Here is a 25,071-nt window from a genome sequence, read left to right as displayed (position 1 = left end):
GTTGGGATGGCACCTTTTCCCAAACGGAGCTTCAAGGCCAAGTTCGCCTGATATTGCCCCAAATTTGTAAAAGATTCCGGTGTAAAATGTTTAGCACACACACCTAACGATACGCCACTTGAAAGAGTTGTTGGGACAGCGTCATTAAAAATGAATTTCATCCACTGTTCCCTGATAGTTTCGTCCGTTTTTGGTAGATAAAACACATTTGCATGTTGTTTGTGGCAGTCACCCACAGAGCATCTCAAGTGTAGGCTACACTCGGTTTCTCCATCTTTCTCGAGTCGACTAAACTGAATCTGAGGGGGAGAGGGGCGGGCTTCCCGCGGCATAGGTTTGCGGTGTCCATATTTGGTATATCCTCCCCCGTCTTGACGTCAAGAAGGGGAAGAAATCAAAATCTCGTTTTTTCGTGCGCGTGCACGTGGCCTATTTTACAAACCCTGAGGTAAACAAACGCTTCACTTTTAAATATCGGCTTCCCGGCCAGTGTACAATCATTATGCAATCATAACATACATTGATTCTCGTGGAAAAGTGAAATTTCTACATTATGACTCCTTTAAAATTTTTTGCTTCATCGGATGGGGGTGAAACTTGGTGACTTTTGTTTTATTACCTATATGAACACACAAAAAAATCAAGGAGATGATTCTGATATGTTAAAGGGTCGTAAAAAATAAATAAATCACACGTCACACTTAGCTTCCTCCCGCCCGAAAACGGGCGACATAGGAAATAAATGGGAAATACGAAAAAATAGGAAAACTCAGAGAAACTTTTGGTGGTACAAGCTACAGATCAGCCACTGTGCTGAAAAAAAGTGTACAGCAATGAAGGGGTGACACTCTAAAACATCAAGAGTGCAAATAAGACACCCTCCCCCCCACACACACACACCCACACACACACACACACACACACACATACACACAGAGAAATGAACTGGTAAGACTGAAACAGCAAATTTTGCTCCAAACTATATAAAAATCATATAATCATAATAACTCCAAAACTATAGCAAGGAGAGTCAAAAGGTAGGTATCGTTTGAAAGAACTCTTTTTAATTTTTTTGAAAATATAAATTACATTACATTTGGACATTGTCCTGCAAAGAAATGGCGGATAAAAGACAAAATATATATATAATTTTTATTATGATTTTGCATATCTTTCTTATTTGTCATGGAATAACTCAGGAAGGAAATAAGGTAGGAGGAAAATTCTTTTTTAGTGAAGTCCCCCTACATGTTAGCTGCATCTGGATAAAAAATTATTTTTGGATAAAGGAATCAAAAATTACAGCATTTGGAAAAGAGACAGCCTTTTTGTACAGTCTTTGACACCCACTCATGGGAATTTTTTTCTCCATGAAGAATATCTTGTCATAAAAGCAATAGATTATGTTAATTTTGGGCTCATTTTAATTGTAATAATATGCTGTAAAAAATGAAGTGCCATTTTCAATTATCTGAGAATGTTTCATGAGCTGTATGATGTTTTTGACACATTGCAGTACATTATTTTATAGATTATGAAAAAAAAGAAATTCTATTTATCAGCAAATAACTCAGCAATACTTAAGAGTTTTTCAAAGTGGATACATTCACTGTAAAGTTCAGACTCTACGCTTTAAAATGACATCAACTTTGTGTTAATCAAGGCAATATTTTTTAAAAAATATGGTAATGAATATTTTCGCAGCTAGGTGGCGCCTGCTGGCGGTACACTTGGTTTTAGAGGGATTACTCAGCACTCGTTAGGAGTTAATAAATGTAATTATATGCATTAAAAAGCTGAGATCCTAAGCTTTAAAATGATATATAATTTGTGTTGTTCCATTCAGTGGTTGCTTAGTAATAAAAAAAAATTTCCGAATGGGAATAAATCAAATAAATAAATAAAAAAGCTATAGGCCGCCTATAGGCGGTTATAGGACATGACACAAATTAATAAATTTTGAAGCCACTAGATGGCGCTCTTCTCAGTTGAATTTTTTTTTTTAAGGCCTGCACTCTATTTTGATGTGAAATGTTGCATTTTTTGAAAAATAAAATAAAATAAAAATATATATATATTAATTCTAATGGAAAAATAGCTCATAAAAATTATATAATTAATGCAAAGTATCATAAAAAATTCTAAAAATTCTAAATAATAATCAGAAAACATTATAGAACAAAAATATATTTGATTGGTTATCCTGGGAAAAAGTAAAGTAAAATTTTAAGGCTTCGCCCGTTTTCGGGCGGGAGGAAGCTAAGTGTGACTATTTTACGAAGAAGCCCAGAGGGTTAAATAGTAATGGCAAATAATTACAAAACTCTAAATTATCCATGATCCACAGGAATACTCCAGACAGTCTTTTAAAATATACAACTTATATACATAAACACGCAATACAGCCAAATTGCTCCACGTCATTTATTTTTGTGGAAAGCCAGTGCAGTCCTGAGCGGCGGTCATATTTTGTACCGCCATGCGGTACATCTAGTTAAGTATCTGTATACATTTTCAGGGCTCTTTTTGTTAGTTGCATGGATTGCTCAGCTAAACAGGCGAATATGAGACTATCAACTACTAATATTTTGTTATTATTATATAAAAGTCTCATTAAAATGTCTACAAATGTTTAAAAGTGATCAGAGATCAGGCAAAACCCATAGACACTTGTTCAATGGTTCACTGCATGATGGGTTCACAGAGATCATTGACATTTCTAAACGCTTATGAGGCAACAAAGCCTCTTTTACTGAAATCATGTGACTTTCACAGTTTGATACACTCTCTGAACCACCACAAATCTGAACACGATTTGAAACAAAGATTCATAAAAGTGTCTGAGCTTCGTGAAGCAGTGTTTCGAGATCTCCCATCACTACTTCAACTACATGAGTAAGACATGATTTGCAAGTTGTTTGCATAAAATAGTCCATTGAAACTCACTTGATTTAATGTTTCTTTTAGATCTGATGGACGTGAAGAAAGGAAAAGCAGAAGGCAATAAATCTGTCTCCTGCCCTCAGTGTAAGAAACGCTTCATGAAAATCAAGTCTGAAGATTCACATGAGAGTTCACACTGGGAAGAAGCGGCTCAGGCTTTCGCTCTGAAATCACATCAGCTTCTCATTCTGAAGAAAGGCCATTTAACTGTGATCAGTGCGGTGAACAGTTTCATTGGGCGTCAGTCCTGAAGAAACACCTGAAGATTCACACAAAGGAGAAGATTCATTAGTAATATTACAGCAGAAAAGACACGGCGGTGTGTGTTTCAGTGCTGAAGTCCTTTACTACAGAAGATGAACTGAAAGAGTGCCAGAAAATTCACACTGAAAAAAAAAAAAAAAAACATTTTGAAGGCAAAGTTCAGGAGCTGAAAAAGAAGCCATAACACTTTTAAGAGAGACGTAAATCTGATAAAAATTCTGATATAAACTCGTTCTTTGTTTTTCATCAGAACATGTAGTGTCTCTTCCACTTCTACTCTTGGAAATGCAATATATACTTTCATGTATCTTTGAAACTGGACACTTTTCTTCTCTTGAGATGCTTTGACTCTGTCAAGTGAAAATGCAATTTATTCTGTTACACTGCCTGATATATATATATATATATATATATATATATATATATATATATATATATATATATATATAGGATTATGTATGTTATTAGCCACAACTTTAACCTTGTAAGTGGAATATATATGCAATTTATTCTGTATAAAGCAATGCTTCTTATGTATAACCTTATATATGGTATTGGCAATTGTAACTTAGTAAGAAAGAGTGTTATATAAGAAAAACACCACAACTTGTTTTGTAAAAGTCTTTATTGTTAAACTGTTTTATATAAGAAAAACACAACTTGTTTTGTAAAAGTCTTTATTGTGAAACTGTTTTATATAAGAAAAACACAACTTGTTTTGTAAAAGTTTTATTGTGAAACTGTTTTATATAAGGAAAACACAACAACTTGTTTTGTAAAAGTTTTATTGTGAAACTGTTTTATATAAGAAAAACACAACAACTTGTTTTGTAAAAAATTTTATTGTATTAATGCATGCAAGAAATAATAACAATGTAATCAAGTTTAAGCATTTAATCAATAGATAGAAATAACATTAAGTAGTAAAAAGCATATATCATAGTGAAGTAGAAATGGGAAGAATTACCTGTTTTCTTTTCAGAAAAAGCGTAGAAGACGACAAAGAATCCGGGCGAGTCAAAGAAGAACAAAGGAAAGGAAGGCTTTTTATAAGCAGTTCTTGAAAGAACTGAAAGGGTTAACAATAGATCAAGATTTTGGATTGGATAGATTGTCTATGGGCGATTGAATATGTGATAAGGGGGTGTGATACGAAGTATAAAAGTACAGTGTAATGTGTCACCGTCAGACGCTGTAAAGACCCTGACGGCCTCTCCTCAGTTCAATTGTCCAAGCCTGCCACCTGGAGCCGAAGCTTGTGAACTGCTTATTTTACGCTTTGGTTTTTGTTTTATTTCTTTTGTTATTCAGTATGTAAACCAGTTGATGGTGAAAAAAATTAGAATTATTTTGTGTTAAACACGTTTTTTAAATGAGGACTAATTTAACATCTTCATCACTGCGCGCCGGTTATGCAGTGATGCGCTATGAAATTATTGCGGGGCTAATTAATTGTAATATTGATTTGATAATAAAAGTAGCCTCTTAATAATAATCTGTTTATTGTTATCTTATTCATAAAGTGTTTAGGTGAACCCTGCATGAACGCTCAGAGTTAACATAAGAGTTAACGGTGATTAGCTGAAAACTTACAAATAAAAAAGAAGATAAAGAGAAAAAACACAAGGGTAAGATAAACTATACATCAATTACATTGTACAAATTCTTACTGAAAATGATGAAGATTGCCTTTATTCTCAGCCTAACCAGTTAAATAACTGGAAACATTTACATTTGGCGTGAGTGCATTTTTATGGAATGTCACACTTCTAATAAAAATCTGAAATGTACTGCATTTCCTCTGTAAAACAAAAAACAACAACAACGTTTTAGTGTAGAATATTTGATTTATTATTTTACATCATTGAATCCTTCAAATAAACAATTAAGATGGAGAGCCATTTTTTTTTGGATTGTTTCTTATTGTTGACGGTCATTTTGTAATGAAGCTATTGATGTTTTGAGTCAGTTACTCAAGATGACCTCTAAATGTCAATAAAGCTGAGGAGTAATTCTACATTAGCAAGTTAAGTGTATATATAGATCAGTTTATTCATTTATTATGGCTTTATTTGGATCTATTTCATTGAGAGAGAAAGAAACATTTCCATTACTTTATCATGCCAAAACATTTAAGCATCTAAGAAAATGGCACTGAAATCACATCATCACATTATTTAAAGGTACACTGTAGTTTTTATTAGCTAAAACAATGTCTTTATTCATAAACGTGTCCTCATTGGTGTAAAATTACCTCTGACTTGTCATTGTAAGCGAAGAATTTCTTATCTTTATTTACAATGAACGGGTGAATCCAAGGAAGCTTCCATGTCGTTCCGCCATTTTGAAAAACTATAATAGCAGAGAGGGCCAAAATGTACTAGCCTAGCTCAACGCGTTTCCACAACGTGTTCTTGTTAGGGCTGTGCCGGTAAACTTGTTAACCGCTAAGTTGTGAATGCTGTTTTACATGAATATTATGACACGAGTGAAGCACAAGGCTTTGCTTACAAAATATATAATAGGTTAGGAATTAAATGTTACATCGCAGCCATGGAAAAGTTTGAATTTATGACGAATTAGAGAGTTGTGTGCAAGCCCATTAATTTAAGCTTTGTCGGCTTTGAATTCTGTTTTGCGATCTGGCCACCTGATTATCAGTGAATATGTATAAAGCTTGAATTGTCGTCTTTTAAACAAAACAATTTTAAACGAAAATAAACCGATTAGCCTACTCTCTGCTTATGTAGGCTAATCCCTATGAAATGTGCATTTCCCTCTATAGGCGTATTCACTGCGAAGATCACGAGTCAGCATCGTCAACTTAATCTTTGCAGCCGACACTGACACAGAAAACACTTTATTAATAAACAATTAAAATGTATCCTTGCTATATTTAACACATTCATAATCATTACTTTTGCCGGTTCTTTGTGACCGCTGTTATGTGCGTTATTGACAGTGTCACCCTCTGGTTACATGAACTCTATAGGTCACCACCGCAACAGCACCGAAAACATGGTGATTTTATTTTAGAGAATAATCACACAACCTATTTGATATTCTATAATTAAATAAACTAATCAAATTTTCAAAAATCGTGACTCATCCCAGCATGGAATCTCTTGTTTCTTTTCAAAAATCTTCACTCACGTCGCACCTATTTTCTAAGGGGATTATAAACGTTTCTTCATTGGTGCATGGTAAGGTGCGTCAAGTTTATTTGTAAAGCGCGTTTCACACACGCGGGTGATTTTAGTTTCGCTTTCTCTGGCAGTGCAATATCAAACATAGCCTAAATGTTTTGCCCTTGTGGAAGATAAAATTTGCTCTTCATACCTTTTACAATAAGTTGAAAACCTGAAGATATCAGAAAAGAGATCGATGGCATCTCTTTCCTGCTTGTGTCTCACATCCCTCTCAAAGCACAGAGCTGTAGGCTATATCATGCGTCTTTGTGTGGAAATATAAAACGAATGTTTTAAAAAAAAGAAATTTATTTAACTTTATTACCCTATATTTAAGTTACCAGTATTTACTGATGTGTATTTCAATGCTTTACATGCTTTAGTGTGTCTTTGACAGAATTGCTCAAATAAACACTTTTTTTTTACTCAAACTATATATATATATATAGTTGTGTTTCTATACCGCTGTCCTCGGCGGTGTCCGATCCAGTTCAGTACGGGGGGCGTTTCACTGGGCTTTTGCATCGTATTAATATCGAAACTATAACAAAGTAAAGATATCTCTAGGAAAAAAAAAAATCACTCTGAGACTCTTTTTAAAAGTTTTTCGAATCACAAAAAATTGGTTTCGTTTTACTGTAAGTTTCAGAACAATACAAAGACAATAAATTAAAAAATTAAAAATTGTTAAAAGCGCTATATAAATGAAAATGACTTGACTTGACTTGAATGGTGCAATTCTTAAAATGGTAAAATATCTGGTCTCGAATATTCCATGACCCTAAAGCTATTATGCAATAAGCATGCGTGTATAGTCTCAAATGCACCACCTACGCTAAAGAGCTTAATATACATTTTGACCGTTTCTTGGCCTGCAGGTGTTAAAACCACAGCTCACTTCTCGCCTCATCTCTAACTGTGAGGAGGCCTCTTTCTTTCTTCTTAACTCATGCTAAAAGGTCAACTAAGCAGGTCAACTGAACCTATTCAGAGAGATCAAAGAAAACCACAAACACTGTGGTTGCAAAGCAAGCTTGCAACATGCTTCTAGCGCTGCAAGCTTCTTTTGCAAGCAATGACATTTAAACTATAAAACCTTATCACAGGGCATCAAGTGATTCAAACTTCTGTAAAGAGGATATTTCACAATTAGGACATTTAAACTGATTCTCTAACATAACTCCCCTAACGATACTAAGTAATCTTTTATGCAATCTCTCCATCTGCCTGAGAATCCTCATCATTTGTTTGCTTTGATAGGTCAGCTCATTCCTTGGGAGTTTGGTCCTTCTTCCTCTTCTCCGTTTTCTTAGCTTTCTGAAGTTCTCTGGCGTGGTCTTTCTGGAGTCGTGCAACTAAAAGATCGTCCATAGATATTTCAATTTTGTCAGTTACTTTTGAGACACTGTCAGTTCCCTTTGAAACATGTAAATCGGTAACACTTTATAATAACGTTCAGTTGTAAGTCATTTATAAGTGGTTAGTTAATGATAAACTAATCATTTACAGAACATTCATAAATGATTAGCAAGTGATATACTAACATTGTATGTATATTTTGTAAATTCTGTTACAAGTGATTAGTAAATGATTAACTAATTATTTATGAAACATGACAATGCATTCATAAATGATTAATAAGTGATATGTTAAAGGTTCTCTAAGCGATGTCGGGAGACGTTACTTCTTGTTGACATTCTATTTTTTGTCAAACAAAACGGAGGCTGGCTAGACCCTCCCTCCTCCTCATCCCGTCTCCTCCTTCCTCCCCTCCCCTCCCTTCTCTTCCGGCATAAAGGAAAGTCAAAATAGTCACTACAAAGTTAAGTTTTACTGATACTTCATTCAATGTGTAATGTCGCCAAGTTAGATAAATGCTTTTATATATTGCAGAACAGAATACAGAAAAAGAGAAACATTATCTTAGAATCGTTTCTCCACCTGAGGTTATAACTATATGTTAGCTCCCATACAAGGACGCAATGATAGCAAGATAGCGTTAGCTTCGCGTTTCCCAGTGAGCATAAACAACGGCGGCGTCGTAAACAAATTTAGTCAAAGTTGTCAATAGCCTATAAATGAACATTCAAAATCATAACAAACCGTGGGTGAAAACAATCGTTAACTTACACAAATTGTCGCCCTACTGTGAATTTGCTTGATCATTTACAATAGAGATTGATCGCTGCTAGAAACATACATGTTGTATTCACCAAAGTTAACGCTGACTGCATAAATCTAGCTAATTACATCCTTGTTGGTTTGGCGAACATGACCGTCAGTTTAGAAAGAAAAGTGGATTTACCTGTTCTGCAAAAACAGAGCAACTGAATGTCGGATAGTAGCTAATCCCTTCTGCCAGCGGAGTTCTTGCCACATTTCAAAGGTTTTTCCGATGTAAATTCGTGACTTCGCGCGTTCCTTATCCTTGTCCCTCTTCTTTGCAAGTTGTTTTGTTCATTGGAACGTCGTCTCTTTGGTCGTGTTTCGGCCATAATTCAAACTTCCCTCTTCATGCTTCTCTCTCCTCCACACCCACCTCATGTGCACGCGCACTAACCCCGCAAACCCCACCCTCCAATACTTCTTGTCGGTTATTGGCTGGAACACTGTTTGTTGTGTTTCGTGGTGCGGGTGAGCCCAGTTTGTTTTTGTTGCCGTTTGTGGAGCCTGTGGTGTCTAGAGAGACCGCGTTTTTTTACAGTGTGTTCAGGGGACAGGCAGCTAGCGGATAGTGAGGAGATGTTTGCTGTATGTGACAAAAAATGTTTTGGCCTAAAAAACGTGTGACATGACTTAGAACACCTTTAATTATTGCATGTTTTGTAGATTCAGTTATAAGTCATTTACAATTGATTAGTAAATGATTAACTAATCATTTACAAAACATGAATATGCATTTCATAAATGTAAAAAAAAAAAAAAAAAATTATGTATGTATGTATGTATGTAGCAATTAGAGGGTGCAGAAAGTATTGTAAATGCCTTGTATACACGTACAGATCATTTTTAACAGGTCAGTAACAGTGTTCAACACAATGATGTGTAAACAAATGAATAAATCATTTACAACACTCTACGTACCCTAATCTAAAGTGTAAACTATTCAACACTTGGAAATGTTACACATCATTCGTAGGTAACATTCGTAGACCTTATGCCTTATGCCTTATTGATTCTTGAAGTGGTAATCTACGAATGATGTATAACACATTTACAAGTGATGAATAGTTTACACTTTAGATTAGGGGACGCAGAAAGTGTTGTAAATGATTTATTCATGCATTTACACATCTATAACAGGTGTTGAACACTGTAGTGTGTAGTGTAAGTGCTGACTGGTGAGGGTATAGACAGCTGTCTTCTGTAGTGTGTAGTGTAGTGTAGTGTGTACTGCAGTGTAAGTGCTGACTGGTGAGGGTATAGACAGCTGTCTTCTCTGAAACACATGGAGTCTAACCACTGTTCACCTGATGTGAGCAAAACATACAAAAAAATGTAACAATTTATTAAACATTTATGAACCGCATAGTCATGTTTTGTAAATGATTAGTTAATCATTAACTAATCAATTGTAAATGACTTACAACTGAATCTACAAAACATACATAAAATAATGAACATATCACTTTTTAATCATTTATGAATGCATAGTCATGTTTCATAAATGATTAATTAATAATTAACTAATCAATTGTAAATGACTTGTAACGAAATTTACAAAACATACATAAAATGTTAGTATATCACTTGCTAATCATTTATGAATGTTTTGTAAATGATTAGTTCATCATTAACTAACCACTTATTAATAACTTACAACTGAACGTTATTATAAAGTGTTACCCACAAGGACACTTTAAAGACCTTCATAAAGTCTTTAAAGGGTTAGTTCGCCCATTTAAGACATGAAGTTGTATGCAATCCTTACCAGCACTATAGTGCATACACACTGACCCACAGAGTTCTGGCCGCTCGAAGTTTTTCAAGAAAGTATTCCCGGTTAGTTTCCGGGGCCTAAAAACTGTGCGTTATTACGTGAAAAAATTATATGCGTTGCAAAGCTTGATTAATTTAAATCACAAAAAACACTCCGGGCAAAATTCATACCTCAGTTTTAATCGGCACTATTTGCTTTCCATTTCTATCAATCCGCGCTGCTGTCAACGTCAACAGTGCGCACGTTCCGATCAGCTGTTGATAGCGCGACTCGTTGACAACATGTCTGACTACGAAAGTTCTGATGATGAAACAAATTTTAGCATAATGTCAGACGGAACAGATGAGGATGAAAGTAATTTTAGCACAACACCAAAGGGATACCTTTATGAACCGGAGTATACCGATGCCGAACTTTTTACATTAGACCTCTTTTCACGTGATTTCCACTAGAGTCTAAACATCAGCTTGTTTACTGTACAGTTTAGACATGGGATCATAAAGTTAGTAAATAGAGCTTACCTGTGGTACTGGTAGCCTACAGCAAAACTCTTTAAAAAATTTTTTTTATTTTTCCTCCTTGGTTGGGGATGTAATCGTCTTCGCTGAAGTGAGCACTGCACACACGAAAATCCTTTATTTTGGATATTTTAGCTCCCGCAGAGTAGCCGATGGCAACAAGCCAAAGCTGTCTTATAGCTATATCCGAAACAGGAAAACGATGGAATCTGAACGGTGATCCCGGCACATTCTTGTGGTCACAACCTGGGAATTTACAAGTTCGCACCATTGTTAATTTTGTACTTTTTACGTCGTTGTCATTCGATTGTGTTTACACTATGGAACTGCTGATCGGAACGTGCGCACTGTTGACGTTGACAGCAGCGCGGATTGATAGAAATGGAAAGAAAATAGTGCCGATTAAAACTGAGGTATGGATTTTGCCCGGAGTGTTTTTTGTGATGTAAATTAATCAAGCTTTGCAACGCATATAATTTTTTCACGTAATAACGCACAGTTTTTAGGCCCCGGAAACTAACCGGGAATACTTTCTTGAAAAACTTCGAGCGGCCAGAACTCTGACCAGGGAGGTTACCACAGAGTGGGTCAGTGTGTATGCACTATAGTGCTGGTAAGGATTGCATACAACTTCATGTCTTAAATGGGCGAACTAACCCTTTAATGATAAGAGTGATAAATTGCACAGAATGTCTTACAGGCAGTTCACCAGATACAAACCATTCTACATCACTCAACCAAAACCATGTGATCGTAACACCTGTGCATGCCATCAACATGAAAACATGAGGCTTCTGATTGCAACTCTTTCAAAAAGAGGACTAATCACAACAAAACGTCTTTCGACACTGCTGTCATCCATATGCTGCATCATGGAAAATGACTTGGGCATAATGCGGCAATGCACAGAATGCTGTTTTGAGGAGGTTAAGTTCAGGGAGCATAATCCCACTGAGAGGGTCACATGGGAACAGTGGCAGAAAGAGCCACTACAGTCGGAGAAGAAAAAAAAACCTACAAGAACTGGGTTAAAAGAACCAAAGCGGGTTCAATTGGAGAACTGCTAGTAGTCAACCAGAAAGATCTTGAGGAACTGGCTAGTCATCACTACAATTGGATTCATCAGGTTAGGGAGTTCAGACATCTCAAAGAGAACTTGCAAAACAATGAAATTGTCCTTCATATTGATTACAGTGAAAACTATTCAAATATATATAATAACAAGTTCAGCAGACAGTGAAGTTCAGGTTTGTTCCGATCAGAGCTCGTGAGCGGAGAGCGCATTTCTGAGGCTACGTTTACACGGAAACGATCTGAAGAGAAAACGCAAAAGTGATCACTTTTTATTCTGCGTTTAGACGAGCGTTATGGGGGGGAAATCTGCGTGCATACGGTGACGAAAAAGTGTGTGAAATTCAATGTAGTATGCACTCCAGACGGCTAGGTGGCTATGTGAAGCACTGATCGGTGCCTTCACTGTCTAGCAGACTTTTGCGTTTTTACCGTTTAGACGGAAACGCGACGGTGGAGCGTTTTTAAGATTTCCACTCTGGAGGGTGGTTTCACTTTTTAGCGTTTTTAAGCCCCAAAAACACCGTCGCCGTCTAAACGAAAGGCACATCTGATAAAATATTTGTACGTTTTCACCCGGGAGCGTTCTCGTGTAAACAGGGCCTGAATAATCCGCTCCGCTCACTCATTCCGCAGTGTCGCTCGCTCAACCCAGAATGGCCTGTTGGTTAGAAAATATGTGGAATAAGGACTACCTCCGACTAATTTTTATTTTTTTCTAGTCGACTAGTAGTTGTTCATTTAAGCCATTCGTGGACAAATCGCCCCTTTATATTAATTGAATTACTTAAATAGGCTATAGCCTACAGGATAATAAGCGTTATGACCGCACGCATAAAGCTTGCCACAAAGAACTGGTTAAATGAATGATTATGAATGTGTCTAAATTAGCAAGGAGACATTTAATTGTGTAGTAATAAACTGGTGTTTTCTGTGTCGCTGCAAATATGAAGTTGACAATTCGACTTGCCATGAACGCCAGAGAGAAATGCAAAATTACATAATCAGAGAGTAGCCTATTTATTTTGGTTTGAATATTTTCGTTTAAAAGTAGACATTTCAAACTTTCTGTAATATATAGCCTATATTTCTCAAATCTGCGAGGCACAAGCTGAGTTTCGGCGCCCTCCAGTTCACGTGCAATGCAAGTGATCGTGCCGGCTCCTTATTACATTGTCTGCTATATATTTGCTTCTTATTCATTAAATACAGGCAATTGATTGATAAAACATTGATCAAAATTAAGATACAATTTATACAAAACGAAAATCTTTTAAAAAGAGTTTTCAATAAAACAAAACTTAATGAAGTCAAAATCATGTTTTACCAAAAACAGCGCCGTTGCTAGGAGGGCGCCAGCGCCTCTGTCTCTCAGCGCCTCTGCCTCGCGAGATAGCCCAGAAGACGCCTAGCAATTATATACCTTTAGTTGTAGTATACAGGGATGGAAATTAGCACCCGCCACCAGCCAAATGCGGATGATTTTGTGTTGTGGTAAACTCGCTTCACCTACCGGCCACCGTGGCGGGTAAATAAAAATAGCATACAGTTTCACACGGACAGCGGACACTTTTAGAAGAGGCACACCTTCAAAGAAAATGCGGCGTTACATCGCAGGCGTTAAGAGCTGGTTAAGAGGTCTGCAGAGAAAACATCTTTGCATTGAAATCGCGACGGTGGAGCGTTTTTAAGATTTTCACTCTGGAGGATGGTTTCACTTTTTTGTGTTTTTAAGCCCCAAAAACGCCGTCGCCGTCTAAACGAAAGGCACATCTGATCAAATATTTTTACGTTTTCACCCGCGAGCGTTCTCGTGTAAACAGGGCCTACTAGTTTCATTGTTGGGACTAAAAACGTATAACTGGAAGCCATAAAATACCACGAATCATCCAAATGCCACATCCAGTTAAAAAAGAGAAATATATATAAGAGAGAAAGAGTGTATAAGAGAGAAAGAGAAAATGTCAGTATTTCATTGAGACTTGAGATTAAATAAACTGCTTAAAGGGATACTCCACTTTAAAATGAAAATTCTGTCATCATATACTCACCCTCATGTTGTTTCAATCCTTTATGAATTTATTTCTTCTGCTGAACAGAAAGGAAGATATTGAGAAAAATATCAGTAACCAGACAGTTTCTGGTCTCATTGACTTCAATAGTATATATTTTTTCCTACTATGGAAGTCAATGAGACAAGAAACTTTCTGGTTACTGATAATCTTCCAAATATCTTCCTTTGTGTTCAGCAGAAGAAAGAAACTCATACAGGTTTGGAACAACTTGAGGGTAAGTAAATGATGATAGAATTTTCATTTTTGGGTGAACTATCCCTTTGATAATGTACTATTGGACAATGTTAAATTATTATTCTGAACATCGCCACAAGGTGGCGCTAGTAACTAGGGATGGGACAAATACCAGTTTCACTATAAACCATGATAAAATGTACTGACGGTTAGTAATATCGTTTAAAATTTAATTATCATTAAAACCGTGTTTGATTATCGCGATTTTAGATCCTGTTCAGCCAGCAACAGTCTGATGCAGGTGCAGCGCGCAATGTTGTTGCAGCGGAAGGCAATGACCGTGCTCGGGAGATTTTTTAGAGCGAAAGAAACCTAAAATTCTCGGGACAGCAGCATGTGTCCAAATTTTAATCTTAACCGTTCTATTTCATCAGAAACGATCTGTAAACAGGGCTTTAAGTGTAAAATACCGAACTTGTCCTTTAAAAGCCATATTACTTAAAACTTCATGAACTTGTTCGTTCATGGCACAATGTTTCTCCTGGTTTCCAAGTCAGTGCCCATGATTTACTCACTCTCAAGTCATCCTAGGTGTGTATGACATTCTTCTTTTAGAAAAATACTATCGGAGTTATATTAAAAAATGTCCTGGCTCTTCAAAGCTTTATAATGGATTAAAATGAATTTATGGGTTTTTTTGCATTGATCTGAAATGACAAATTACACATTCCTGTTGGTTGAACACGAGTTAATAGATATTAATCAATCAACAAAGAGTCCTGTGCTCACCACACACCGGCTATAGGTGGAGAGGAGAGATTTGGCTATAGAGTGATGTGTGTCTAACTTACACAGAAGAGACTTTGTTGCTCAGCACATGAACATAAACTACTTACTGTGATCTCAGACTGTGTTGATGTGGTTTCTCCACTGTATGGATCTTCATGTGTCGCTTCAGGTCACTTTTAAAAGAGAAACTCGTCCCGCACTGATCACCCGTGTGTGGCTTCTCTCTGCTGTGGATCCTCTCATGTTTTTTATGATCTGCTGACTGAATGAATCTCTTGTCACAGTGTGAACACTTGTAAGGTTTTTCTCCAGTGTGAATCCTCTCATGTGTTTTCAGATGTGTTGACTGACTGAATCTCTTGTCACAGTGTGAACACTTGTAAGGTTTTTCTCCAATGTGAATTCTCTGGTGCCGTTTTAACATGTTTGCTGTAGTAAAAGTCTTTTCACACTCAAAGCACATGTACTCTCTCACACCAGTGTGGATTTTCTCATGTCTAAGTAAATGTTGCCGCAGTGAAAAACTCTTTCCACACACAGAACATGAATGCGGCTTCTCCTTCGTATGAACTGTCAGGTGTCTCTTCAGGGCTGATGCATGGCGAAAAGTTCTGCCGCATTGATCACATGTGTACGGCTTCTCTCCAGTGTGGATCCTCATGTGTAATTTGATATTTTCTGAATGGGTGAAACTCTTCCCACATTGATGGCATACATGCGGCTTCTCTCCAGTGTGGATCCTCATGTGACATTCTAGACTATATTTCCCTGATAAACTCTTTCCACACAGAGTGCAGGTGAAATATGTATTGGCTGTTCTTTTCTTAAAAAAAATATTTTTAGTCTTTGAGTGACTCAAAGGTTTTTCTCCAGGTTTGACATGATGTTCCTCCTCCACTTCACTCAGTTCTTCTTTCTCCTCCTCCACTTCACTCAGTTCTTCACTCTCCTCCTCCACTTCACTCAGTTCTTCACTCTCCTCCTCCACTTCACTCAGTTCTTCACTCTCCTCCTCCACTTCACTCAGTTCTTCTTTCTCCTCCTTCACTTCACTCAGTTCTTCACTCTCCTCCTCCACTTCACTCATTTCTTCTTTCTCCTCCTTCACTTCACTCAGTTCTTCTTTCTCCTCCTTCACTTCACTCAGTTCTTCACTCTCCTCCTTCACTTCCATCAGGTCTGACATGAAAAAAAAAAAAATACAAATTTTCAGTACATCAAAATAATTCAAAGAGAGAAATATAAAGTCAAAGGACATGAAAGTGAGTGAGTAATGGTAGAAAGTAGACAACTGTTATAAAATATTATGATAAATTGATGCCTTTTTATAAAATTGATTGCATGTCCTTGAAACTTTCCATGAATGTAAATTTATTTTCCAATTATTTAAAAAACCATTATAGGCATGAATCCCATGTTTCTTTAGCAATAACTATTAAATATATGTGATCAAGGACACAATTATCTAACATGATATTAAAATTAAATTTACAATGCTGTCATATGATATTTGGCACTTTTAAAATATCAGTATCGGCCGTTAAGTTTTTCCTGATTGGCCGATGTGTTGGAAGCGAGACTTTTATTTTGACGGCGCTCTGGACTTTTATTTTGATGGGCGGCACTGAGAACACCAGCGCCTGAAGAGAACGGCAGCGCCTGATCACACAGTGCTTACTCACATTCTCCGTCTTCATTAGTTTACGATCTCTGTCAGTCATATCTAATACTTTGTTAGACATAACTGGTAAACAAAGAAAATAAATGGTATGCGAAAAAGTAAAGTGTTGCTTTTATATTATTTGTTACAGAAAAAGCAAACAATTAGGCTAAAACCAGAAAATATGAACATATCACACCAGTCCTCAGGTCTTTACACTGGCTTCCAGTTAGATTTAGGATTGATTTTAAAGTATTATTACTGGTATATAAATCATTCAATAGCCTAGGACCTCAATACATTGCAGATATGCTCACTGAATATAAACCCAACAGATCACTCAGATCATTAGGATATCAGTTAGAAATACCAAGGGTTCACTCTAAGCATGGCAAGTCCGCTTTTAGCTATTATGCTGGAACCAGCTTCCAGAGGAGATCAGACGTGCTCCTAAAGTAGTCACAATCAAATCCAGACTCAAAACACTTCTGTTTAGCTGTGCATTTACTGAATGAGCACTGTGCCACTGTTCGTCCGACTGTTTGTACTGTACTGTATTTTATTTTTCTAAACCGTTTTAATTATTCTTATTTCTTTTTATTATTTAAATTTCTTCTATGTAAAGCACTTTGAAGTGCCATTGTGTATGAAATGTGCTATACAAATAAACTTGCCTTTCCTAAAATACTTTCTTATTTAACGTTACTGGCAACATTCAGCAAATGCGCAGCTACATCATTTAAACAAATCTCTGAATATCTAATAAACATTTAATTTCACAAACCTTGCAGATTTAATGGAATCCAGCTGTGATGTCTTGTGAAGTGTGCATTTGTAGCCTGATAAACGTGTTACTGCGAGTGACGGTCGTCCTTGTGAAGTGAATGCAAACAGAAGATCAGCTTCACAGGAGACGCAATCGAATAACTTCAAATCCTTTATTTTTAAAATATGCTGTGCTATATCGAGTTGCCCACTGTGTCATATTCATATCGTTTTCACTGAGTGATGTATGTAATATTAGCGTTACCTTGTCTTTATTTGAAAAAATATGATTACCAGTGTGCACAATATTACCAGATTACTGAGTGCAATGTTACAGTGTTTACTTTCTTTTTATTCACATATTCATACATTTTTAAACAATTACTTTATTTGAGAAAAATACTGTAATAGGATTGCAGATTCAAGAAGTTGCCATCTAAAGTATAAGCATGTTTATTTTAAAGATTTGTTTTCTAATTTATTTAAAATGTATAAAAACAATTGATTAAAATAAATATAAAATATAATAAAAAATGTTGGCTTTATATCAGCCATCGGCCACCCTGCTCTCTAAGATTTCGGCATTGGCCATAAAAAAAAAAAAAAAAAAACAATATCGGTCGACTACTAATTTTGAAACCAACTTTGAGATATTTGTTTTACTGAAAACGTTTTATTATTAACAGACATCTTGGAGATGTTATGCTATCTGGTAGCCTATATTAATTGCAATAAAGTAATTAGATCTAGGGGTGGGAGATATTGACAAAAATGAATCTCTCAATATTTTTTTCCAATATCTCGATATTGATATTCAGACGATATTTTTGCCATCCTTCAAAGAAATGTGTGCAACATGTGTGAACTACGTTCGTGACTCGATTAGTCGAGACTGTTTTCAAAGATGGATCTTGTCTGTAAACGCGTAATGTAGGCTACTGTCTTTATAAAGTATCTTCTTATTAAACTGTCTGTACACTTACAAAGTTCTCAATGCTTCGGTTTGCATGTAGGGACCCTCATTATGCTACCGTGTTAGTGTGAGGCTATTTTGAGCCTTGTTACTGGTATTAATAAGCGATTTACTTTTACTTACTCTGTGCCCCATATACTAGCATTATATGCTAATCTGTTTTTAAAGGGGTCATATAATGTCATTTTTTGTACAAGCTAATATGATTATTCAGGGTCTAAATTAAAAGTTTGTAATATACTTTAATTAAAAATTCTCATTAGTATTGTAAGAAAACACTCATTTTACCTGGTCAAAAACAGCTGTTTTCAGCACGCCGTTTAAGTGCATGTGTCTTTAAATGATAATGAGCTTTGCTCACCCCGCCCCTCTGTTCTTTGCATACACGTTTGTAACACAATAACGCTTCGTCCATTATAAACGTGGGATTATGAATTATATTAAAAACGTTGTACATAGAAAACATGCCATAATGTACCCTGAGTGTAAAAATAGCCACAATCATCGTGAAGCGTGCAAGCTATTTGCAAAGATTAAAGATTAATATAAAGGTCAATAAAACGTTACACTCACTTGTTCTTCTGGAGGTGAAGCAGGAACACAAATAGTTGGTACTGATCCTATTTTCAGGAGCAGCTTCTTAGCAAAACCAGCTTTATACTGACCCTCATTTGTAAAGCAGTCTGGTGAAATGATTCGCGCAAACATGACAGCATTGACTTTAATCGTGGGGAATATTCCCTTCGAAAACAAACTCAGCCACTGCGTCTTCAGCGGTTCAGATTTAGGAACATCATCAATATGATGGCTGTGTTAGTTATTACACCCAAGAACAGAACAACACAATCGTTAGACGCCATTCTACTCAGCACTCCAGCTATCAACAATGAACGCGCGTTGGCGCGTACTATGATTGACAGCTCGCTCACGAGGGCGGGTCTGTGTTTGAAACGCTGCTGTCAATTAACCATCGTGGGAGGGGTGTCGATATTGTGACAGCTTGATTTGAGACAGGAGGAAACATAAGAAGATAAAAAAAAAAACACTGGATGGATTTTTATCATTTTATGATGGTTGTGTACAGGCGCTGCCAACACACATTTCAGTACAATCAACTTGTAAAATTGCATCCTATTATATCACCCCTTTAAAGATAAAACTCTTTACATTCGATTTTCATGAAAACGAATCCCAGGGAATGATCGACTCGGTAACCATGTGTTAATTACCCCTAGGTTCATTTTTCACCAGAATTGTCCTTTAATACATAAAAAGTAAATATAGGCTAGCAATCACAACATAAAGTGCTTCAACTGGAGATTATATCATCATGAACCGGACCGTAGCCTACTCGCCTCACAGGCCTAAAAAAATGTGAAATATATTTACAGAAAGCTGGTTCTAAACAAAACCATCCAAAATAAAACTATGTAGCCTAATAAATGTGTATTTCTCCGGTGCGTTCACTAGCCTACTGCAAAGATCGCGAGTCTATAGCCTATCGTCAACTTCATCTTTGCAGCTGACACAGAAATTAACAAACAATTAAAATGTCTTATTGCAATATTTTACATATTCATAATCATTACTTTTGCTGGTTCTTTGAGGCAGCTTTTTAGGTTTATGGTAGGGCTGGGCGATTTAAATCGCGATATTGTTATGCGCATCTCGTCAGTAAAGCCGGTTCCTTGATTTAGTAGTAAATCACCATCACCTGCTTTCAGATGGAGCGGCATTTAGGGCTGAGGAGATAATTAAGTGATTCATTTAGTGATGATTGAGCATTATTGAAGACACCTGATGTTAACAAGCAGAATCACTGAAGAAGAAAATCACAAATTGTAAGTTACCATTAAGGTGATGGGTGTTTGCTTTAGTTGGGCTCTAGACCATTATATGTTTACTTTAATATTTACTGTTGTTTGTCTGCTGTTATTGATTTATAACAGTTAAATGAACAAAGTAAAATGTTATCTTAGAGTGTTGGTTATGTTTTGACATAATCATACTGTGATCTGAAAAGTGAAACATATTAAGATAGTTTGGTTTAACTTGTTAGCAGCAGTTTTGTGATTCTTCAGCCTATGATTATCAGGACTTTACTTATTATTCAAAATATTTAATAAACATTGCTCTGATCAAAAAGACGTTCAGACATCAATAATCAGCCTGTGAATCTCAACAATGGTGACAATAATAAAGCATGTTGCAGTGTCTGCCACCAATCACAACTCATTAATGGCTCCCATCATGCATTGCGGTATGAATAAATTATGATCTGAATTGTCTATGTAATTTACTTTTCCTCATTGAATATTCTGCTCCTCACCATTGTTGAGATGCATAGACTGAATCTTGACATCTGTGTGTGCCTAAAATAGTGATTTTTTTTTTTTAAACAAGTTTTAAGAAATCTTTTATATAAAAAATTCTGGCCATTTATTCAGATTCACAGTTATGCTGTAACCAAAAACTTAAATCGAAGTCAGAAAGAAGGATCTTAATGAGCTCAGTGATCAAGTTCAAATGATGATTGTCATAATATAACCAACAAAGATCACTTTTTTTTTTCTTTGTTCAACTGGCAGTTTTAACTCAGATACAACCACCAAACAAAGTCTAAAGTACACATGAAAGGGTCAGAGACCAACTAAAGCAACTACCCATCACAATAATGGTAACTTACAATTTGCGATTTTCTCCTTCAGCGATTCTACTTGTTAACATCAGGTGTCTTCAATAATGCTCAATCATCACTAAATTAATCACTTAATTATCTCATTAACGTAAACACTCTTGAGTGTGGACTCATACACTCCCAGGGGTGTTAATTTAACACTGGAGGTTTTGCTGTATACAAAGAGCCGTAGTTAACTGACAAGCTGAGCCATATCGCATTAAAAATCGCTGGCGATACGTCCGCGATATTGATGTGATTTGGCTCAGCTTGTCAGTTAACTACGGCTCTTTGTAGTAAATGCCGCTTCATCTGAAAGCAGGTGATGGCGATTTACTACTAATCAAGGAACCGGCATTACTGATGAGATGCGCATAACAATATCGCGATTTAAATCGCCCAGCCCTAGTTTATGGCGTTTTGGAAAAGAGCTCTTCACGTACAAACACTGTTTCACCAAGGCACAGCGGCCCTTCAGCACATAAGAACAAAAAGAGAAAAAGCACGGACTTACTAATTACGAAACTTTGATGTGGTTGAACAGGTGAAACAGTCACAAATTCCTCTGCAACTCAAATGTTCTCAGTACGAGTCATGAAGGATGAGAACAGCATTACAGTTTTCAGCACGTCCTCCTCTGATTGCTGTTGTGACTGAAAAAGTGTGTGCAGGAGCGTAAAACGTAGGTTTGTAAAATGTCCTTTTGTAAAAGGACTAGAGCCCGACCGATATATCGGCAGGCCGATATTATCGGCCGATATTAAGCATTTTCCAATCTATCGGTATCGGCATTTATAAAGGCCGATTTAAAAAAAAAAAAAAAAAAAAAAAAACTGACGAAACGCATTCAACCATGTCATGAGTAATTGCGTTATATAGTTTGTCGACCAGAGGGCGTTCTACAACGTCCTAGTTGACAACACTCATGTATATCGCGCCACATATCCTGCAGTCTCCTGATCCAGCCAAAGTCAGGCAGAGAGAACAACGGTTAAGTGAGTTCATGGTAGGGTGACCAGAAGTCCCGAAAAATTCGGGACAGTCCCGAAATCTGAGCTGTTGTCCCGAATCCGGCCTTAATTGTCCCGAAAATTACACTTAAGCAAAATATTGAGTAGATATTGTCTGATAAAATATTAAAAACTGTCCGTGGAGATTGAGTTGTCCTGCAGCCAGCCCCCGCCGGCTGCTCATTGGCTGCGGCATCTTTTTTGTTTCTTTTTTCAAAGATACAGAAAGGCGCGAATTTAGATATGCATTGATAAGCTAATTTTAGAGAGCGCAAGTTGCAGCCGCCGCGAGGACAGTGAATGTGCAGGCAGTCATAAAGGAGTGAGGAAACAGAATTGGTCGCGGCACTGTGTGCAAAAAATACTTCGGCCTAATGTCTGATGTCGGGTTACACAAAGCAAATCATCTACACAATTATTTAGTTTTCTTATTTAATGACGACAATTTAGTTGTAGGCTAATAATAATGTTGGCATAAGGCTTATTTGCGTTCGCTATAGCCTGAAAGGTCTGATTTACGCACTGTAACAACAGTGATTTTTTTTTTGATTTTTTTTATTTGAGACGCAGCGCGAGAGAGAGAGAGAGGTGCGCGCGCGAGACGCAGAGAGAGAGAGAGAGAGAAAGAGAGAGAGAGAGAGAGAGAGAGAGAGAGAGAGAGAGAGAGAGAGAGGTGCGCGCGCGAGACGCAGAGAGAGAGAGAGAGAGAGAGAGAGAGAGAGAGAGAGAGAGAGAGAGAGAGAGAGAGAGAGAGAGAGAGAGAGAGAGAGAGAGGTGCGCGCGAGACGCAGAACGAGCGAGAGAGAGAGGGGTGCACGCGCGAGACGCAGAGAGAGAGAGAGAGAGAGAGAGAGAGAGAGAGAGAGGTGCGCGCGAGACGCAGAACGAGCGAGAGAGAGAGGGGTGCACGCGCGAGACGCAGAGAGAGAGAGAGAGAGAGAGAGAGAGAGAGAGAGAGAGAGAGAGAGAGAGAGAGAGATTGTTGTTGTTATTTATCAGAACTTAACAGAATTTGTCTCCAGTCCTATTCAAAGTTATATTTATGAACCAAGTCTTTTAAAACTGGTAACTTTGATTTGGTTGTTGTTGTTGTTTTTTTGTTCAAAGGACTTTACGTTTCATATCTTAAGTTTGTATTTATACAGCCCACATACATAGAACAGGCAGATATTTTGAATGTTGTGTAAGTGCAGTTTATAGGAAATGGGTCTAATATCCAGTTTATTTTCAAAATCTAAATATCGGCTTCTAAATCGGCTCTTTTCGAGTTAATATCGGCATCGGCCCCCAAAAATCCATATCGGTCGGGCTCTAAAAAGGACATATGATAAAAAAATAAATAATAATATATCATTCTAAAAACGGTTTTGCGCATGTGCTTCTGAGCGCACTATTTCGAATTTACGTATGAATGTGCGTTTTTGACGACACGGGACCATATGCTGGGCCACTCGGAGGTTGCTTACGGGGCTGCCCTACAGTATTAAAAATCCCTACTTATAATTGTTTAGAAGGTTATAGCCTAGTGTGCGTTGTTTGTATTCTCTTTAACTTCTTTTAGCTCTTTTCATGTTTGGGGGGTCGGATTGTACAAATTATGAAATATTCGATATCCCAATTTTGCGTATTTTCCAGACAACAATTTGGATCATCGAAACGATATATTATCGCCCACCTCTATCGTTACCATATTTTAGTTTTATACACAGAAACTGACAATGGACATAAAATTGAAAAAAGAGAAGCAGCATTATTATGCCCAGTTTCAAACTTCATAAAATCTTTAGGCTATTTGTTATTAGGCCTATTTCAATTATTATATCATTTATGTATACATCAGATTTTAACTTTCCCCGTGGTCATTACTCATTACAGGAACAGAAGTAGCCTATTTATAATTATCTGTTCTATAAATTAAAATTTTAACCATATAATCTGCAAAAGATAAATTTCAACAAAGAATATTTAGGCTACAAATGAAAATGGCAACCGAAAAACTTGAGATCGATTACCATCAATTCCCCTCACAGATCTCAAACTTTAACTCTTGTCTTGACAAGTCAGTAACAGTTCTGACTCCACACATCGAGACAATCACACAAACGAACACAAAATGAACTCAACATATTATACTCATGCTCGCTGCTGCTGCACTAAATGTTTACTTCAGTAGGAAGACGCCAGAAAAGACGGACAAGTATCGCTGTGATCGATGAAAACAATACAGAAATTAGTCTGTCGCTTAATCAAACTGTATAAAGTGTGTGTGATGGAGTGTAAATTATGAGATAAAGTGTGTGTGATGGAGTGTAAATTATTAGAAATACCGTGAATTGCTATCCTCACCTCAGTCAGAAGACTCGACGCTGACACTCAATGACGGAAGAGACGGCGCGCGCGACCGATGACGTCATTGGCCGCCAAAGCACGCGCGTATGGGGTTCTTCTTCTTCTTCTTCTTCTTCTTTTAGATTTGATTGGCGGCTGGCACCAGCTTATAGGTGCATTGCCGCCACTTACCGGACTGGAGTGTGGTAAATTCGATGACAGAGGAGAAAAAAAAAAAAAAAATCCTATACATTAATCCTGTTTCCCTCTAGTATTCATATACATGCCTCCTAATGTTTCCCGATCTTTGCAACATGTTTCCTACTGTGAAACTAACACTTTCCTTTTGCAGTGCGGCTCTTAGTTCTCTCCTCTCTCTCTCATATTCCTTACATTCCATAAGAACATGCTGTACAGACTCAGATTGTTCACATGATCTACATTTCCCTGTAGGATGTTTCCAGCTGTTAAGGTTTTTTTTTTTTTTTTTTTTATTGCAAGAACAACAGTTACAGAACGTGAACTAAGACAAAAAAAAAAGTACATAGATAAAAATAAAAATAAAAATGCCAGGGTTACAGATACACAAATACACAATACAAAAATTGAATGAAAACAACACTAAATAGACCAGACAGACAATAAAAGGCTTTGACATTTCACAAAATCTGAAAAGTATTCAATAAATACAAGGTT

General features: G+C 36.8%; 2 protein-coding genes across 8 annotated transcripts in view; one reads left to right on the top strand and one right to left on the bottom strand.

Moving 5' to 3' along the window:
- LOC311291374 (uncharacterized protein) overlaps positions 1–3,094 on the top strand; it is a 668,579-nt gene extending 665,485 nt beyond the window's left edge. The window contains exon 3 of the mRNA XM_084410362.1: positions 2,968–3,094. Within this exon, the coding sequence (XP_084266488.1) occupies positions 2,968–2,973 (6 nt within the window). The 3' untranslated portion in view covers positions 2,974–3,094. The remainder of the gene's footprint in view (positions 1–2,967) is intronic.
- LOC311291385 (uncharacterized protein) lies at positions 1,045–24,475 on the bottom strand. Of its 7 annotated transcripts, none has more exons than XM_084410398.1 (4): positions 24,394–24,423; positions 17,407–17,494; positions 15,070–16,141; positions 1,045–3,202 (listed from the first exon to the last, which is right to left on the bottom strand). In XM_084410398.1, exons 3-4 carry the CDS (start codon positions 16,134–16,136, stop codon positions 3,175–3,177), a joined length of 1,095 nt encoding a protein of 364 aa, XP_084266524.1. In that variant the 5' UTR covers positions 16,137–16,141; positions 17,407–17,494; positions 24,394–24,423; the 3' UTR covers positions 1,045–3,174. The 7 variants fall into 7 exon arrangements, with proteins under 7 accessions (XP_084266524.1, XP_084266523.1, XP_084266522.1 ...); XM_084410394.1 differs by lacking the exons at positions 1,045–3,202; positions 17,407–17,494 and adding exons at positions 7,212–7,750; positions 21,552–21,690 and having other exon boundaries at positions 24,394–24,447; XM_084410395.1 differs by lacking the exons at positions 1,045–3,202; positions 17,407–17,494 and adding exons at positions 7,212–7,750; positions 21,552–21,690 and having other exon boundaries at positions 24,375–24,396.
- Positions 24,476–25,071: the final 596 nt, after the last annotated feature.

Source organism: Rutilus rutilus (genome assembly GCF_951802725.1).
Source record: "Rutilus rutilus genome assembly, chromosome: 1".
In the NCBI taxonomy this organism is placed as follows: Eukaryota; Metazoa; Chordata; class Actinopteri; order Cypriniformes; family Leuciscidae; genus Rutilus; species Rutilus rutilus.
This window is presented reverse-complemented; position numbering and strand designations above follow the sequence as displayed.

What these genes read in the sequence shown, in the direction of transcription:
- LOC311291385 (XM_084410392.1), bottom strand. Translation starts at nt 16,136, where the DNA reads ATGGAAGTGAAGGAGGAGAGTGAAGAACTGAGTGAAGTGAAGGAGGAG. An exon ending in CAACACAGTCTGAGATCACA is followed by an intron (nt 7,751 to 15,069) that starts GTAAGTAGTTTA and finishes ACGATCTTTTAG; the next exon opens with TTGCACGACTCCAGAAAGAC.